General features: G+C 45.5%; 2 protein-coding genes across 2 annotated transcripts; both read right to left on the bottom strand.

The window, feature by feature from the left end:
• Positions 1-1419: 1419 nt before the first annotated feature.
• On the bottom strand, positions 1420-10406 carry AARSD1 (alanyl-tRNA synthetase domain containing 1). Its single transcript, XM_016202150.2, has 12 exons — positions 10324-10406; positions 10072-10203; positions 8234-8393; positions 6712-6769; positions 6112-6268; positions 5899-6015; positions 5536-5666; positions 5272-5338; positions 4995-5086; positions 4465-4519; positions 2937-3031; positions 1420-1739 (listed from the first exon to the last, which is right to left on the bottom strand). Exons 1-12 carry the CDS (start codon positions 10360-10362, stop codon positions 1604-1606), a joined length of 1239 nt encoding a protein of 412 aa, XP_016057636.2. The 5' UTR covers positions 10363-10406; the 3' UTR covers positions 1420-1603.
• A 120-nt stretch (positions 10407-10526) lies between these two features.
• Positions 10527-17082, bottom strand: PTGES3L (prostaglandin E synthase 3 like). Its single transcript, XM_016202151.2, has 8 exons — positions 16710-17082; positions 16231-16344; positions 16058-16124; positions 15857-15955; positions 13836-13925; positions 13110-13163; positions 12092-12119; positions 10527-11906 (listed from the first exon to the last, which is right to left on the bottom strand). The coding sequence occupies exons 1-8, from the start codon at positions 16715-16717 to the stop codon at positions 11899-11901; spliced, it is 468 nt and encodes a 155-aa protein (XP_016057637.1). The 5' UTR covers positions 16718-17082; the 3' UTR covers positions 10527-11898.
• Positions 17083-17184: the final 102 nt, after the last annotated feature.

Below are 17184 nucleotides of genomic sequence, written 5' to 3'. Positions count from 1 at the left end.
TGGAATATTGTGGGCATCCCAGAAACCACCCTCACACTCCCATCTTGGGTCCCTTCTCCATCCTGCTTCACACTCCCTCCCCCAGAGGTAAATGCTGGCCTAACTTTTCAAAGTAATCACTTCCTTGTTTGTTTGTTTAACTAATTTTACCACCTAATGAATGCACAAAGCCAGGATTTCTACTCAGGTCTGTGAAACCCCAAAGTCTGTGCTCTTAACCTCAAGATAATACCTCCTCTTGTTCTATCAGTTGCTAAAAGATTAATTTAAATCTCCTATCAATTGTGGATTTGCTTCTCCTTTTAGATCTGCCAATGTCTGCATGATGTATTTTGAGGCTGTTGCTAGAGACATACCAATTTAGAACTATTTTATGTCCCTCTTGACTCTAACAATGATTCTTTTTAAAAAAAAAAATTTTTTTTTTTTTTAATTGATTTCAGAGAGAGGAAGGGAGAGATAGAAACACCAATGATGAGAGAATCATTGACTGGCTGCCTCCTGCATGTCACCTACTGGGGATCAGGCCGCCAATCCGGGCCTGTGCCATGACTGGGCATAGAACTTCGATCTCCTGGATCATAGATCGATGCTCAACCTCAGCCATGCCTGCCAGCCGGGCTCTTTTGTTTTTTGATTTTTAGAGAGAGGAAGGGAGAGGAAAAAGATACAATGAAACATCGATTTGTTGTTCCATTTATTCATGCACTCATTGGGGGTTTTTTTAAATGTTTTTATTGATTTTGAGAGAGAGAGGGAGAGGAACTGGGAGAGAAGCATCAATCCGCTGTCTCCTGCTCACCCCCTACTGGGGATTGAGCCCCAAACCCCAGCATGCGTTCTGACCAGGTATCGTGCCTGTGACCTTAGTGAATGGCGCAATGCTCAACCGAGTACACCAACCAGGACTAATTGGTTGCTTCTTGTATGTGCCCTGACCAAGGATCAAACCCACAACCTTGGCATATCGGGACAACGCTCTAACCAAGTGAGCTACCTGGCCAGGGCTCTAACAAGGATTCTTAAGGTCTTATAGTTTAGAGCCTTAAAGTCTCATTTGTCTGATTTTAATAATGCTACACCAGCTTCCTTTGGATTAGTGTTCATGGTATCTTTTTCCTTTTTTTTTCTGCCTCAATAAGACTTGGAGCATCTTTCTATATATTTTTGTGGCTTCTTGACCTATTTGCAAAGTCATCGGTACTTTCTAGTTCTGAAATACAAGACTAGAACAAGAAATAAGGAAAAAAGAAAACAAAAAGATGAGAATGAGTCTAAGCCTGAGGTCAAGCCCCCAGCCTGACTTGCACTGTCCTTTGGCAGCTATATTTCTATGTGAAGAAAGGTCGCAGCTGGGTTTCCATAAATTAGTGCACTTTGTCAACATAACACTCATTCACGTAGGTTATGTCTAGTGGGTCCAAATTAGTAAGCTGTTTATTCAGATACTTATTGCATAAGCACACTGGAGTATACTACATAAATTAGTTAAACGTGGTACCACAATCATTGCAAGTCAAAGAATTTTATTGTCCAAGAGACTCTTTCTGCTGACACAGGAGGCCTGTTCTCAAAGGCAGGAGCACCAGGAGGTGCCCAGTCCTCACTCCTCCGCACTCTGTGTGCTGATGTAGTCCTGGAGAAGCACCTGCGCCTCTGCCCGCCGGCTCATCTTGGTGGCCTTACCCTGAAAGCGGCCTTTCTTCCCCGCTCCTTTGCCTTCCAGCACCTCAGCCACCCTGGGAAGCAGAGATACAGTCAAGGGGGAAGGAAGTCTTCAAGAGAAAAGCCACAGAAAAACCCAGAGCAGCCCTGAGTCTTTCCCCGTGGGCTGGGGGTGAGGGAAAGGAAGAACAGATGGCTTCTAGAGATCCTTCTTAAAAACATTTGCACATGTGCACATAGGTAGTATAAGAGTGAATCACTGGAGACAACAGAAGTGACTAGAAATGGGCTAAATTATGGCATCTCCAGGGAGCAGGGTGAGTGTACACTAGGGGTAAGGAGCTACAGACATGCCTGTGGGGAGCAGCAGTGAGGCAAACTGGGGGTGGGCGAGAAAGGTGGGACTGTGGCAACCTGGACAAGCCTGTCGTGTCTGAAGAGGGCGGCCACTGCTCAGGTTCCTTGTAGCTACTACAGTGTGAGAATGTGAGCCTGGTGTTGCCTTTTCCCCCTCCTTTTTTGAGAAAAGCTAGAATGATGTATTTTTATGTAAAAATCTCCTGGTTTTAAAATGTAGCAACTAATTTTAAAAATATTAAATAGTATAAGGCCAAACCAGTTTACAGGCCAATTGTGGCTGCCTGTCAGGAACCTCTGCTCTAAAAGCTTGTGTTTTCCTACAATGCATTACAGCAAGGGCATATTCATTGAGGGTCACTCAGGACTTTGCAAACTCTGTTAGATAGGGGGCACTACACCACCATAACTAATTTAAAATAAAATATAAACAATAACATAAGGGGAAAGAAGCCCAACAAAGTTCTAATTGCTACTTAACAATTACATCAATGCCTTTTTAAATTTTGTTTCAAAATCCTAATTTTTCTCCCCAGAGTATGTGCCTCTAATTTGCTTGTGCCTTAAGCATCTGCCTCATTTGCCTACTGATAACCCGGCACCTGTATTCATGTATCACTTATGAATCTCAATTTCTAAAAGAAAAAACAAAGCACATGAGATTTGAAGCCAAAAGACCTGGGTTCAAGTCCCAGTTCTGCCACTTTGTGAGATCCCAGGCACCTGGTGTGCCATCCCTCACCTATAAAACTAGGAATGATAGTTGGTGATAATTATTTCAGCTCACCTTCCAGGCCTGTGATGTGAATCAAAATGAGACTGCAGATGTGGCAGCCTTTGTCATCAGTAAAGGGCTTTACTGGGTTGGGCTTACAGGCTCTCCCACCCATGCAAGGCAGTCCACGGAACATTACCTGGGTCCCAGGGTCTCTACCGCCTCATCTGGCCCTGCCAGTAAGAAGAGCCCAGCGCCTTTTTCATCGCCTACAGTTAAGAACAGGAGGGTCTCCTAGGAGGTAAGACAAGGAGATGAACCCTAATACTTAAGGATGTGGGCTCAACTCCCTAAATTGTGCACTCTCCTCTGCCTCCAGAACAGATTTATAAATCATATTGCAATTATAAATGTATCAAATCAACATGCTGTACACCTTAAATGACACAATGTCCTAATACAACTAAAAAAAAAAACAGGCTTTTTTCCCTAAACCACAAGTGATGTTCTGGATGAGTGATAATGCAGCCTCTCCATTCTGGCCCACAGAGCCAAGTAACTTTTTGAGAGTGATCACAAGAACTTAGGTTCAACACTAAGAAGATAAGCCCTGGCTGGTTTTTCTCAGTGGTTAGAGCACTGGCCTTGTAGACTAAAGGGTCCCGGGTTCAATTCCAGCCAAGGGCATGTACCTCGGTTGCAGGCTCAATCCCTGGCCCCAGTGCAGGCATGTGTGGGAGGCAACCAGTCAATGTGTCTCTCACTTCGATGTTTCTCTCCCTGCAGCCCCACCCCTTCCTCTCTCCATGAAAAGAAATGGAAAAAATATCCTCAGGTGAAGGTTAAAAATAAATGAAATATTTAAAAAAAACAAAACACCAAAAAAATAGAAGGCTGACAACCATGGCCAACATAAAACACCTTTCGTGATCTGACTCCCGCCAACCTTTACAGCCTGGCCACCACCAGTACCCCACATACCCTGTTTCCTAAACCTCCATGTGTCCCTCTGCCTGGCCACCTTTGCTCCATTGTCTATGACCACTAAGCAGTCTCCAAGACCTCCTCCCATCAAATAGGTAATGTGCTCCTCTGCCTCTAGTATTTACCATCCTAAATTATAAATGTCGACAGAGTTCTGAAAAGAGATATAAACACTGCTCGACCCACAATAGGTATTCCAAGTGATTTCTGGAATAAATGTTAAAGAGAGACCTGGAAGTTACTAAGCCCTGGACTGTCAGGATGGGGAAGGGCAGTGGAAGCCAGAGGAAAAGGGAAATGGAAGGGATGGCCTTCAAAGGGCCTAGCCGATCCTCCCATTTCTAAATAGGCCCAATCCTGGCCGGTGTGGCCCAGTAGTTAGAGCATCAGCCCACACACTGAAGGGTTATGGGTTCAATTCCCAGTAAGGGCACCTAGTTGGGTTGCAAGTTTGATCCCTGGCCCCAGTTGGGGTGCGTGGAAGAAGCAACCAATTGATGTCTCTCCCACATCAATGTTTCTCTCTCTCTCTCTCTCCCTCCTAACCTCCCTCCCACTCTCTCTAAAAAAACAAAAAATCAATGGAAAAAATATCGCGTGAGGATTAAAAAAAAAGAAAACAGTACCGAATAAATTTCCAGTCCTTGGTCTTCATGTGCTCATGTGGAGGGACTTCAGCTAAACTAACACCCCTCATTTAGGTCTCTACCCAGAATGCATAGAGAACCTCATGCGCCTCTTACCTCTGAGCCGATCTCATTGGCAATGATATTCATGAACTCAGAATCACCCTCCTTCCTACAACAAAAGGCACAGACATGAGATCCAAGCTGGAGAGGGAGCTAGGAAACCCCATGATGCCCAGCTCCTCGGGAGGTTGGCCTCCCTGCTGCCTGTTTGTGCGAAGTTGGGAGTCTGGCTTCCCTGACTGTTTGTGTGAGTCCCAGACTCCCTTAGCAAAGGGAAAAAGTGTGGGCTGGGGACCAGCAGGACATTCTTCTCAGCATCAGCAGTTCATAACAAGCTTTGCATTTATTTCTGTCTCCCTTTAATAGGATTCACCAAGGTAAGTGGAGATCTGTGAGATGGTGAAGGAGGTGAGGGAAGATGCTAATGAAAGAGAGATGTTTATATCAAACCCTAGAAATCTTGTAGGTAACACATTTCTTAGGGTCTCCCCAGCCTTGAGAATATCAGTGAGTGACCCACGACCCACTGCATACAGGGGAGAGGCTGAGCCCTAAAGCCTAACGGCCCCTGCCTTGTTTCTCACCTGTGTAATGTGACCACACCTCCCCAGTCTGGGCTGTTCCTGAGGCTGTGGGCAATGTGCACAGCTAGGTCTCTCAGCAGATTCAGGTTGTTCTGAAATGGATGTCAGATCTGAGTAGACAGGAAGAAAAGATAACAAGAGCACCACCTCCCTCCATTGCGTTCTCCCCTCACTCTCCCCTCTGACAAACTATACATCTGGTTAGGCGGAGGGGCCGAGTTCAGGGAGCCTATGCCAGGCAGAGCCCATGCCTCTCTACCCTCCATGGAATAACCACCTTCTGCAGGAGCTTGGTGGAGTTCTGCAGCTTCTTCACTGCCTCCACGTGATCCTCTGCTCCACACCTGCAAGTGAAAGGTCCGTGGAGATCTGCCCAGCTCCCCAATTGCTTTGGTGTTGGGCATACATCCACAGCACTTTATCACTTATGATCACATCTTAACCCCCCGATTTAGGTTATTCTGTCTGCCTTCCAGGCAAGAAAGCTGAGTCCCGGGGTGTCCAGGACCTGAGAAACAGGAAATAACAGAAGGAGATATACTTAAGCAGAGAGGTCAGTGCTTTTTCAGTTCCATAACTTCTTTCCATCCACTTCAGCACCCGGTTCCCAGCCAGAAATATCAGGTTGGTTTTGTTCTTTTTCCCCTTCTCAGTGCCCAGAAGTTTAATGACCTACATGAGGCAAGGGGGTAACACACACACACACACACACGCAGAAACCACAGTGGGTGCTGGACCCGAAGGTAGGAGACACCTAGATCTCCCCCTCAGCTGGGAAGCAATAAAGGAGTGATTTCGCTCAAGACTCCCCAATTGTCCCCCTCTATCATTCCCAACCCTGTCATGATCCCACACTCCCCTGGCACCTTCTCTCCTCACCATTCAAAAGCCCTTCCTCACCTACCTGAAGGTCACTGAGATTGCTCACATGGGTCCCACAGCACATGTTGGAATCAACACTCTTGATGGTAACAACTCGAATGGGCCCAGCATGGTCATCTGGCAAACCGCGGCCCCTCACCTAAAACACAGGGGAGGGAAAAGGGCTGTCTGAATTTTGATGAGGAGCCCTCAGAGGGCGATTCTACAGAAGCCACCCCACTGGCTCTCCCCTCACCTGTTCCACCTCAGGATCATCTAGGCTCAGTTCTCGCACACTCACGGGCAGCCGATCTCTGATTTTTTCATTGACCCTCTGCTCAATGGCAGCTACTTGCTCTGCAGTCACAGAGGGGCTGTCCAGCTCAATCACACTCCGGAGTCGCCCTAATTCCCTGTCAGAAGAAGTAGAGTAGCCACAGGATGCTGATGATGACAATAATAATAATATAAGAAAGTTTACAGTTTACAAAGACTGTCCACATAAATTACTTAACCCTCACAAAAATCCTGCAATGTAGGGATTGTCATTTCCATCTTACAGGTGAGGGGTAATATGAACATGATCAAGGTCACACAGCCAGGATTCACCCCACAGGTCTTTAGGCTCAAAATGCTATGTTCTTTCCTAAGCAAAAGCAGATATCTCTCCTCTCATCCTAGTGTTTCCCCCAAGAAACACAAAGTCATCCACCCCTGCCTTCAAGGGGATCAGGAGAACACAGCAGATTTTGAACACTGCTCCTTCTTTTAGCCTCCAACCCCCTGATCCATTACTGGGAAAAGAGCTGGTAGTCAGGGCCCATGCTCTACAGTTAGTCTTATGCCTCCTGCTCACCACGATGTTGTTTTCAGCCCAAACAGATGATCGGCAACCGCTGTGATGAGATGCTGCCCTGAGAAGAGAAAACAAGAGACAGAAGAGTGAGAAGCCCAGTCAGTCACATACTCCCACATCATCACAGAAATTTTCCTTGCTGAAGACCTGCCAGGCAATGGGTAATATTCTTGAGATACTTTATTGAATATCCTCATGAGAATTCTGCATGAGGCTTTATGATGCCATTTCACAAATGAGGAAACTGAGGTCTAGAGATGTCCAATAACTTGCCAAAGCAATGTAGTTTATCAGAGGCAGGATCTGAACTGAAGTTCTAATGTGCCACATTCATCCAACAAATATTTATCAAGTGCCTACCACATGCAGGGCTTGACATTAGAAATACAGCATTATCCTTGACTGATGACAGTGGGGAGGAGGAGGGGGAGGAGGAATTAACTGTGAAGGCAATGGGAATAATACAGCCAAAGGCCTTGAAGGAGGAAAGAAGCAAGATGTGTTCAAGGAATGGAGAAGAAGGTCAGTGTAGCCAGAATGCAATGCAGAGAGCAAGAGGGTAGGACGCCAGCTGAGGCTGGAGCTGCAGACAAATGCCAGCCCAGGCAGGGATTGGGGGCCATGGTAAGTTTAGCTTTATCATGAACAACAGGAAGCTCTTGAAAAGCTTTAAGCTGGAGAGTTCCATGATCAGATTTTAATTTTTAAAAGATTATTCTGGCTGCTTTGTGAAGAATGGACTGCAAGAAGCAAAATTGAATGTGGGAGACTAGCCAGGAGGCTATTACAAAGGTCTGGGGAAAGACAATGAGAGCTGGGGCCTAGATGATCACATTGACAGTGGGAGGAAATAGGGAAGTATTTAGAAAAACCGACAGGACTCAGTGATTGACTGGCTATCCCCAAAGAGGCATCTGGACTAACTTCCAGGATTTCAGCAACTGGGTGGATGCTGATGTCATGCACTAAACACAGAGAATGCTAATGGAAGACCAGGTCTGGGGGAATGGGTGACTTTTTTTTTAATATATTTTTATTGATTTTAGAGAGAGAAGAAAGCAGAGGGAGAGAGAGAGAAGTATCAATCGGTTGTCTCCTGCACACACCCTGACCAGTAATGGAGCCTGCAACCTGGGTGTGTACCCTGATCGGGAATCAAACCAGTGACCTTTCGGTGCAAGGAACAACACTCAACTGAGCCACACCAGCCAGGGCTGGAATGGGTGACTTTTAAATACCATTTTGGACATTTTGAGTTTAAGAAGTCTATGAGATATCCAGATAAAGATACCAAGTGGGAAGTTGGTAATACTCAAATCCAGCAGTTATTCTAATACTTTTAATTGCTATATTGTTTTTATAACATCTATCATAACCCGCCTCAGTTGGAGCTGATTCTGAATACGTCTGACTTTTCCAAAAGGCTAACTCCTAGAAAACCCAAACCATATCTCAATCATTGTGGTATCCCTAAACATAGCAGCTACTCCTCTGATAGATTCTCTTATCCTGCCCCACCCACCTGAGTGCTGCTGCATGTGGTCAAACCTCCGCTCCCAGTCCACCCGGACGTGAACCTCAGTCCCAGGGGTCAAGGGTGTCTGTGTGAAATGATCAGCCTCGGTCCCCCGGCGGGTCACTCTCAGCACAGAAATGTCATTGATTGTACCATGGTCATCAGGCTGGGGAAAAGAAGATAATCAGCAGTGGAAGGCAGGGCTCACCCTAACTCCTGGATACAAAGACCCTCTAGGGAAAGTGTGTGAGAAACACACTCAGAATTTGAGATTCCCTATGGAATGCCAAGTGAGGAGGTCCACTTTGTTCCATGAGGGAACTGTCTCTGTCCTCTTCACTCTGAACATTTATAAAACAAAGATTGCAACTACAGCAATGAAGATTTTAACAAAACCCAAAGAACCTTAATCCTTACTCTCATTCCCTTAGTTTAGATCCTTCTTTCAATAGCTTCTAAAATGATCTGACTTTTCTTCCCTCTCTCCAGTCCATCCTCTGCACTGCTACTAGAATTAGATTAAAAAATATTCACTCATTCATTTTTTGAAATATCAAGTGCCAACTGCTTATAAGACACTGTGCCAGCCTAAACACACAATGTAAACAAGATGTGATCCCTCGTGGAACTTTAGAGTCTGGAGAAAAATACAGACATGCAAACAAGTAATTGTAATATGATGTACATGTCATGAAAAACATGTCATGTGCAACATGAAAAAGTACACTGTTCTAGAGGAGCTCAAAGGAAAGAAACCTAACAGTCTTAGGGAATCAGGGAAGACTTCCTAAAGTAAGTGATGTATAAAATGAAACATCTGTGTTTGCCTGAGGTCAAAAATTTTCTTCAGTAGATCAGAAAACCTCCATGTTGGAAAAATCACTGTAATAATGACACTGATATGAAATTGGAACTATCTCACTATCAAGTTTACTGAACATGTCCTTTCACGTCATTTTTTTGCCTATGTACCTCCATGGCTTACCATAGATTCCTGAATGAAGTCCACACACCTTAACGCATCTTTGAAGGACCTCTGAAATGGCACCCACTTATCTTTCCAAAGTCACCTCCAGCCTGTCATCAACCAAGACACACCACAGACTCTGACTCTATCTGACTATTTGCAGTTGACTAGACTTGTTAGATTCTTTCAGGCTTCCCTGCCATTTTTTGCGCTACTATCTCTGCTGGAAAAGCCTCTCCCACAATGCCCACCTTTGGCATTATTATCCTCCTTTCCCATGTTCACACTGCACCTTGTTGCTACCCCATCACAGCACTGATAAGTCTGCCCTCTGTTGTGCTGGCTCAGAGGAATCATTTTTAGTTCCTGTCAAACACATAAGCGAATGCCTATCTCAGGGCCTATGCACTTGCTATTCCTGCTACCTGGAAAACTTCCCCCTCTCCCACCAGCACTAGACAATTGCAATGGCTTACCCCTCACTCCCCTTAGGTCTCTACTGAAATAACTTGCCCCCTACCTAGAACATCCCATTACTCTTTCCCTCAAGCTTTATTTATAGCACTTATCATACCTGGCATACTATTTACCAATTCCCAGTTTTGTCTGTCTTCTTCAATACATATTCCATGTATGTAGAGGAACTGTTTTGTTAACCCCTTACCCTTAAAGCCTGGAATTGTACCCAGAATGTGTTACGGCTATTTAAGTATCTGTTGATCAACATCTGTTGAATGGACAAATGAACTGAACTGAACTTCCATCTGATTTCACTACGGCAGGGACAGAGGAGGGGCAGGAGCACATTTTCCACCTGGGCAGAAAGGAGCTAGGGGCTTCGCGGGAGGGGGGAGGAGGGAAGGACGGCGCCGGGTACCTGTCCCCCGCCCTCCGGGAAAAGCAGCGTGTCTTCCAGCACCACTTGGAAGCCGCTCAGCACTTCCTTCTTGCCTTTGCTCCCTTCGGTCTGTAGCTCCGCCGGACGGCAGGAGACCACGGTGGTGGTGAACTGAACAGAGGAATGAAAGAATAAACTGAATCTCGCTCGGCTCCCCCTCCGCACGGCGCCCTCTTCCCGCCCCGCCCCGCCCGCTCCGCAGCATCAGGTCCCCCGCCGAGCCGCCCGCACCTCCCGGGCGTAGCTGTCCCGCTGACACCGGAACGCCATCGCCACGGTTCCCCGGGACGCGGGGATCCCAGCTCTGAGGCGCCTGGGGGCGGACGGAGGCCGGCGCGGGACAATCCTCCGTGCGGACGCGTCTCTGCGCAGAAGCGCGAGAACGAGGAACGGGGTGTGGTTGGGACAAATTTGTTGAAAACGCGACTTGCAGACGTTCCGGGCTGTTTAGCAACAGTTTTATGACTTGTAAAGGACCAGAGAACAAAACAAAACTGTGCCCTGAACTTGCCAAGGCACTTTTTAGCCCGTTGGGCTCCGGGGATGTGTGGTAGGTAGAGGTGGGGATGGTACCGGTTTGGATACTCGACAGCGTGCGCAACAGAAATAATGCAAGCCACGTTTGTCAATAACACATTTTACTTAAATCAGTATATCCAGAATTTTTCATCATGTAATAGGCACATAAAAATAAACTTTTTCCAGTATAAAATTTTCGAAACCTGGTCTATTTTACACTCACATCTCATTACAGATTAGCCACAATTCAAGCGCCACATGTGACGAGTGCTACCGAATTGGGACAGTGTAGACAGAGGTTAAGAGAAGTTAACAAACTGCAGTCAATGCCTTAAAACTTTGAACCGTTTCAAAGTTAAAGTTAATTTACTTTCTGCTCTTTCAAATTAACTAATAAATAGCCTGAAGACTCCAGATGTTTCAGAATTTAGGATTTTTCAGATTTTAGGAAGTAATGGAGAGCATACTCCATGTGTTACTTAACACACTCCATTTGGAACTCAGGAGCAATATCATGTAATCAAAATCATTAATATTTATGAGAAATAAATACACTAAATGGAATAAACAGACTATAAATAGCCTCACATCATTTTAGGTCATGTTTTGCTGTCAAATGAGTTTTGGTGTCAATTTTTGTTGTTGTTGGTTTTCAGGAATTTTCATATTTCAGAATTGTGGATAAGGGGACATGCTATACAAATTCAAGTTCCAACTTTGCCACTTATTGTAACCTGTTTGATTACCTATGAAGAAAAGACTAATCATTTTATAGGGTCCATAGGACATTCAAAAAATTTTAAAGAGAAAACAGTAAATTGTAAAACATAATACAAATATAACTTTGTATTAGCAGTATTTTTCTTAAAGAACTAATGCCACCTTTAAAAGTATAAAGAGATTCTGGAGTGTGCGGGAAGCTGAGGTGGGTTTCTGGCTGGTTCTAGGGGTGGCAGTATTAGCCACATAGGGAAAGGCTGGTTTCTCGAGCAATAAGGGCCAGGATCTCTGACATCTACTCCTGCCCCCTCCCTTAAAGAGAAACTATAGAGGGAGAAGAGGCTTGCCTCCAGGAGGAAGAAATACAAGCAGGAAAGAGACAGACCAGTTCCTAGAGATTTATTATAATCTATATGCTGCTTCTTTGGCTTTTGCTCTACCTCATACACACACATGCTCAAATACTCAAGGGAGCCCAAACACGGAGATGATAGCTAATTGGTAGGAAGTCAGCAGTCCCACCGGTCTACTTCTCTGCTATTTTGCCATTTGATGCTGCAGCCATAGTCAAGTACCTAGGGGGGAAAAATAAAGCATGAAGGAGGACCCTTAATTAAGAGCTTCAAGGAAAGATCTGAGATCCCAGAGGACCATGGTACACAGCCAAAGAGCTGGACAAAAGCCCAGGCTCTGGCTTGTCAGAATGACTGGAAGATAGCCACAGCTTCCTCCCCAGCTCTGCTTCGCAGAAGTTAATTACTTGTTGCATCGGCACTGTCAGAATCATCCTAGAAAAAAAAAGATGAAAGTACTTGTAGAGTATGGAAAGAGTGAACATTTCTGCTTTCCAAGTTTTCTTTTGTGATTTTCTGAGTCACACAACTTCTTGTGAGGCTACTATGGAAGGATTTAAACTTTGGAAAATAAAATAAACCACTAGTGTTCACTAAACAGCACTGTGTCATTTATCATTTAGTTTCAGGATATCAATTAATGCTGCTGCTCCTTACAACTGTAAAGATAGTCAACAGGGCCAGATCTGCTCTAGGATGGAGAAGCAGAGGGAGAGATGAAAATGAGGAGGGTCTTGCTAGGGTTTTCTTTTTCTTTCTTTTTTTTTATATGCAAAAGTTTATGTAGAAAGTAAGAGAGGTAGACGTGAGCCATAGAAGAAATGGGTTCAGGCCTGGCCAGTGTAGCTCAGTGGTTGAGCATCAACCCATGAAACTGGAGGTCACTGATTGCCGGTCAGGGCACATGGCAGGGGTTGCAGGCTATATCTCCAGCAGGGGGCATGCAGGAGGCAGTTGATCAAGTATTCTCTCTCATTATTGATATTTCCATCATCTCTCTCTCTCCCTTCCTCTCTCTGAAATCAATAAAAACATTTAAAAAATTAAATTAAAATAAAAAATAAAATAAAATAAAATAAATGGATTCAGGAAACAAGTTACAGAGGCAAAAGAAGGGCCCTTGGAGCTTAGGAGAAAGAGAGAAAGGTAAAAGTAGCATGCCTGAGGGGAAGAAGAGAGGAAAGTAAAGGCTCCGGTGTGCTCTCAAGAGGGAGAGCACTTGCTGGGGTGGTTTTTCCAAAGCCTGGAGAAGAACATTCTCCCTCCTGTATCAAATTCAAATTTGGCTAAAAGAAAAAATCAAATTTGGCCAACATGTACTGAGAACTGCTGTGTGCTAGGGACTGAGACAGGAGTTTTCTAGTATCTTATTTTTAAGAGCAAAAAGGAAACTGAATGAAGGGTTGAGGGGCAGGCCTTACTTACATCCAGATCGTCCATGGCAGGGGGAGGTCTCTTGGTGCTGACTTTCTGCAAAAGCTAAAGGGAAAAGCAGTCACAAGGGAGAAGAGCAACCCACATACTGATGGACCATAGGAGAACGGTCCCAGCCAGACAACTGCCCTCTCTTTAAAGGCCCTAACAGATCAGTGGAATGAGTTAGAGAAAAGTAAATGGATCCCTTTTTTAAAAATTTAAACACACACAGACCACCCTCCTTACTAATCCAGGTCAGGATCTGCTAGTGTTTTTGCAACTTGAATAACTAGTACTAAAATTCTGAAACCAAGTAATTTATTGGGAAATAGTAATCCTTTAATGTGAATTTTGTACTGCTTAGTTTGAGCTTCCCATGAAATTGTCTGGCTCAATACAAACACACACGTGGGAGCATGTACACACATGCACACACACACAAGAAAGAACAAAAACTACAGAAAAATAGGAAAAGGTTTTGCCAAACTTTTTTCAGAACACAGGCTCTACTCTATGAATAGTGAGTGAATCTATGTATACAATTTCACTAATAGAATATTCATTTTTCCCAACCCTGCTCCATAAACATTGCACAAAATATGTTAAGAATATCAGCACCAATGAGCAGTCAGTCTAAGGAGCTCATATATCTCTGCCCAGCCCTGATGACAATCCTGCAGAGAAATATGTGCAGGGATACACAGTATGATCAAGATGGGCAGGAAGTGGCATTACCTCTGCATAATGTTCCACCTGAGCCAGCTCCACCTCTTCATCCCCTTCCCAGTCTCTCCAGTTATCAAAGTCCACAGACAACCACACTGGCTGCAAGAGAAAGCACAAAGAGTGACAGGCCAGGAGGGTAGCAGAAGTGTGGTTCTGTGCACAGGAGCATGCTTGGGGAAGGTCAGTGGGAGTGGTCTTCCCAACAGCACCACTTTGAGTAACCCCACCTCCAGGCTGCCATGTCATCATCATCATCCATAAAGACTTACCAAGAGCCTACTAAACAAAATGCCAGGATTTGTAGGAGATGGAAAAGCATAGAAATTCTGCCCTCCAAGAGCAGATTGGCTAGGAAGATAACACATCCAGAAATATAACTGTGTCATAAAGTATCATAGAGTCAACAAAGCAAGACAGGGCCAAGCTTTCAAGATCCATGTTCCAAGTTCCCACACTTAGACAGAGAAAGAAGTTATTCACTAATTCATTTAAAAGATATTTATTGAACAGATACTATGGGTTAGACTCTGAGATTGGCACAGGGATTATAAAAATGTTTAATACATAGTCCCAGCCATCAAGAAGCAAATGGGGAAGGGAAATGTAAATAAACCATTATAATACAGTGTGAAAAGGATGGTAGGAGGTTATGTAGGGGATATCTTGGGAACCCAGGTTTCCTGGAGTCCTGGCCTTGAAGGATGAGCAGGGGTTAGGTAGGAGAAGGTGGTGGTGATGATCAAGGCTTCCAGGAAGAAGGCACAGCTTGAGTAAAGGTACAAAACTGAGAAACAGCCTGATGTGTGCAAAAGAGCTGCAAGCTGTTTGCTGTGGCTGGAATGTGAAGTTTGAGGGAGAGAGTAACGGGATATAAGGCTGCAGAGGGAGGAATAGCCAGGTCATCATCTTATATATCACGGTATGGTGCTTGGATTTCAACCTAAAGGGCAGAAGTTATGAGTTCAAATGCCTGAAAGAGTCATGAAGATAATGAAAAGGAGTAAACTGAGGTGGACCACATGTCCCATTTAAAGTTCCAACTCTAGGCAATTGGGAATTTTAGACCAGTGTGGCCAAAATCTCCATTTCTGGGGAGAAGCTAATAATCCGTATTTGTAGGTGAAATCTCCACATTTTTATATGTCAGCAACTAATCAAAACTTCAAAATAATTTTTATTTTAATCCTCACCCAAGGATATTTTTCCCATTGCTTTTCAGAGTGTATGGAAGGAAAGACAGAGAGAGAGAGAGAAAGACATCAATGTGAGAGAGACACATCTATTAGTTACCCTCGAGCACCCGCCACAACCTGGGCCAGGGATGGAGCCTGCAGCCAAGGTACATGCCCTTGGCTGGAATCGAACCTGGGACCCTTCAGTCTGTGGGCTGATGCTCTAATCACTGAGCAAAACCAGCTAGGGACCAATCAAAATAATCTTTAACACTGTGAAAACTGCGAAAATAAACTTGAGAGCCAGATCCACCCAGCAGATGGCCAACTTACAATCTCTAGGAGAAAAGAAGCCACTAGAGTGTCTTAAGTAGGGGAGTGACAGGGTCAAATGTGTGTTTTATTTTTTTTAATGTTTTTATTGATTTGAGAGAGAGAGGAAGGGAGAGGGGAAGAGAAACATCAACTGGTTTGCTTCCTTGCATGCCCCCTACTGGGGATGGAGTCTGCAACCTGGGCATGTGCCCTGACCTGGATCTAACCTGCAACCTTTTGGTGCATGGGACAATGCTCACACCCGCCAGGGCTTAAATGTGTGTTTTAGACAGATAATGGGAGTGATGCATTAGACAGATTGGGGGGTGGGGCTGAAAATATGCAACAAACCCAATGATGGATGAGGCCTGAATTAGGAAGAAATGAAGTAACAGATTCAATACTATCCAGGTAGTCAAACAGGCAGGACCTGGTGAATGATCAATGTTGGCAGAAAAGGAGGCAAGGGTGATTCCCAGACCTCACTTGGGTACCTGCGGACATGGATACAGAGAACAGGAGAAAGACCAGGTCACTCCTTACCTTGATATCCTCCTTGGTGAGCCGGGGCCAGGCCACTTTTTCCTTCCATTTCCTCACAAAGCAAGTAATGGAGCGGCCAGAGCGCTTATCCTGGGAGTCCTGCCACAGAGAGAGCCTCATTCTTAGAGTCTGTTTAAAAGAAATCTCCCATTTCCCATGCAGCCTTCCCATCCAAACCTTACTGTCCCACCCCATCCTTACTTTGGAGTTCACCTTGGCATAGAACTCAATCTCATTGTACAACTCCACTCCATCCGCATTCTTGCAGCTGAGGAGATAATGCAGCTGAGGAGATGTGGGAGGCTCAGTGCCGGGATATTAGGAGAAGGGAAAGGTTCCCAGGAAGCCAGGCTCTACAAAGGGGAAGCCATTACCTGAACACAATGCGGTGGTCTTCTAGGAGCACGTGGACATCGGTGCTGTCCTCAACACAAAACTCCATGAACACATACTTGGGCCTGTCATACCACAGGGTCCGGGCATGCTGCCTGAAGAGGAGTTGATGTGGGGCTTCACAGAGGTGGGAGAGGGAAGACTGAGAGCATTTGGGAAAGATGGAAGGAGGGGAAAATATAGGGATATTTTATGCTACAGCCCTGTCAAAATGAGACAGAAGGAGGTGGAATGGGAGTTATGGTAATGGGGGGGTGTGGTGAGGGTGAATCTGGAAAGAGTAAGTGTGAGAATGGAGAGGTAGGGAGTTATGGAGACCACTGAGTCACACTGCCCCTCACCACCCCAAAGTTACAGAGACCTGGGGTCTGGGGCTCCCATGGGACCTCACCGAACCTAGAGCGCCCAGAAAATGTGGGGCAAGGAATCTAAAGGGAAAAGGGCGGCCGGGACCACTCACCGTGCCATGGCGGCTCCCGCAGCCCGGTGCCGTTAGGAGTCCGAGGCGGGGGCCGCTATCTTTAGATCCTGGTGACGCCCCCAGCAGCTGCCTTTCCTTATATGGTTGGCGGAAGGTTTTAGAGGCAGGAGAAACTTGGCCCTACACCCGAGGGAGCCACGCTCCGGAGAGACTGTGGGAAAACAATCCCTGCAGCCCTTCACATCTCCGGTGCCCAGAAACGTACAGCTTTGGGAAGAGACGACCCGCCCTCTGGGACCAGGGCAAGGTACACACGGAATGACTTGTCCCCGGCTTCATACACCTGTTTCTCCAACGCTTAGTACATTCAGTGCCTGATTCACAATAGGCGCTCAATAAAAAAATTGTTGGCCCGAATTAAATCCCTGGGGAAGCCCGCCCTCCGTGACGAACTCGGTGACGTCTGAGCCCCGCCCACCCGCTCCTCGAGTTTCCCAGCCTGCCCGCCGTTGCC

This window comes from Miniopterus natalensis, chromosome 17, assembly GCF_054644295.1.
Source record: "Miniopterus natalensis isolate mMinNat1 chromosome 17, mMinNat1.hap1, whole genome shotgun sequence".
Taxonomy (NCBI): Eukaryota; Metazoa; Chordata; class Mammalia; order Chiroptera; family Miniopteridae; genus Miniopterus; species Miniopterus natalensis.
This window is presented reverse-complemented; position numbering and strand designations above follow the sequence as displayed.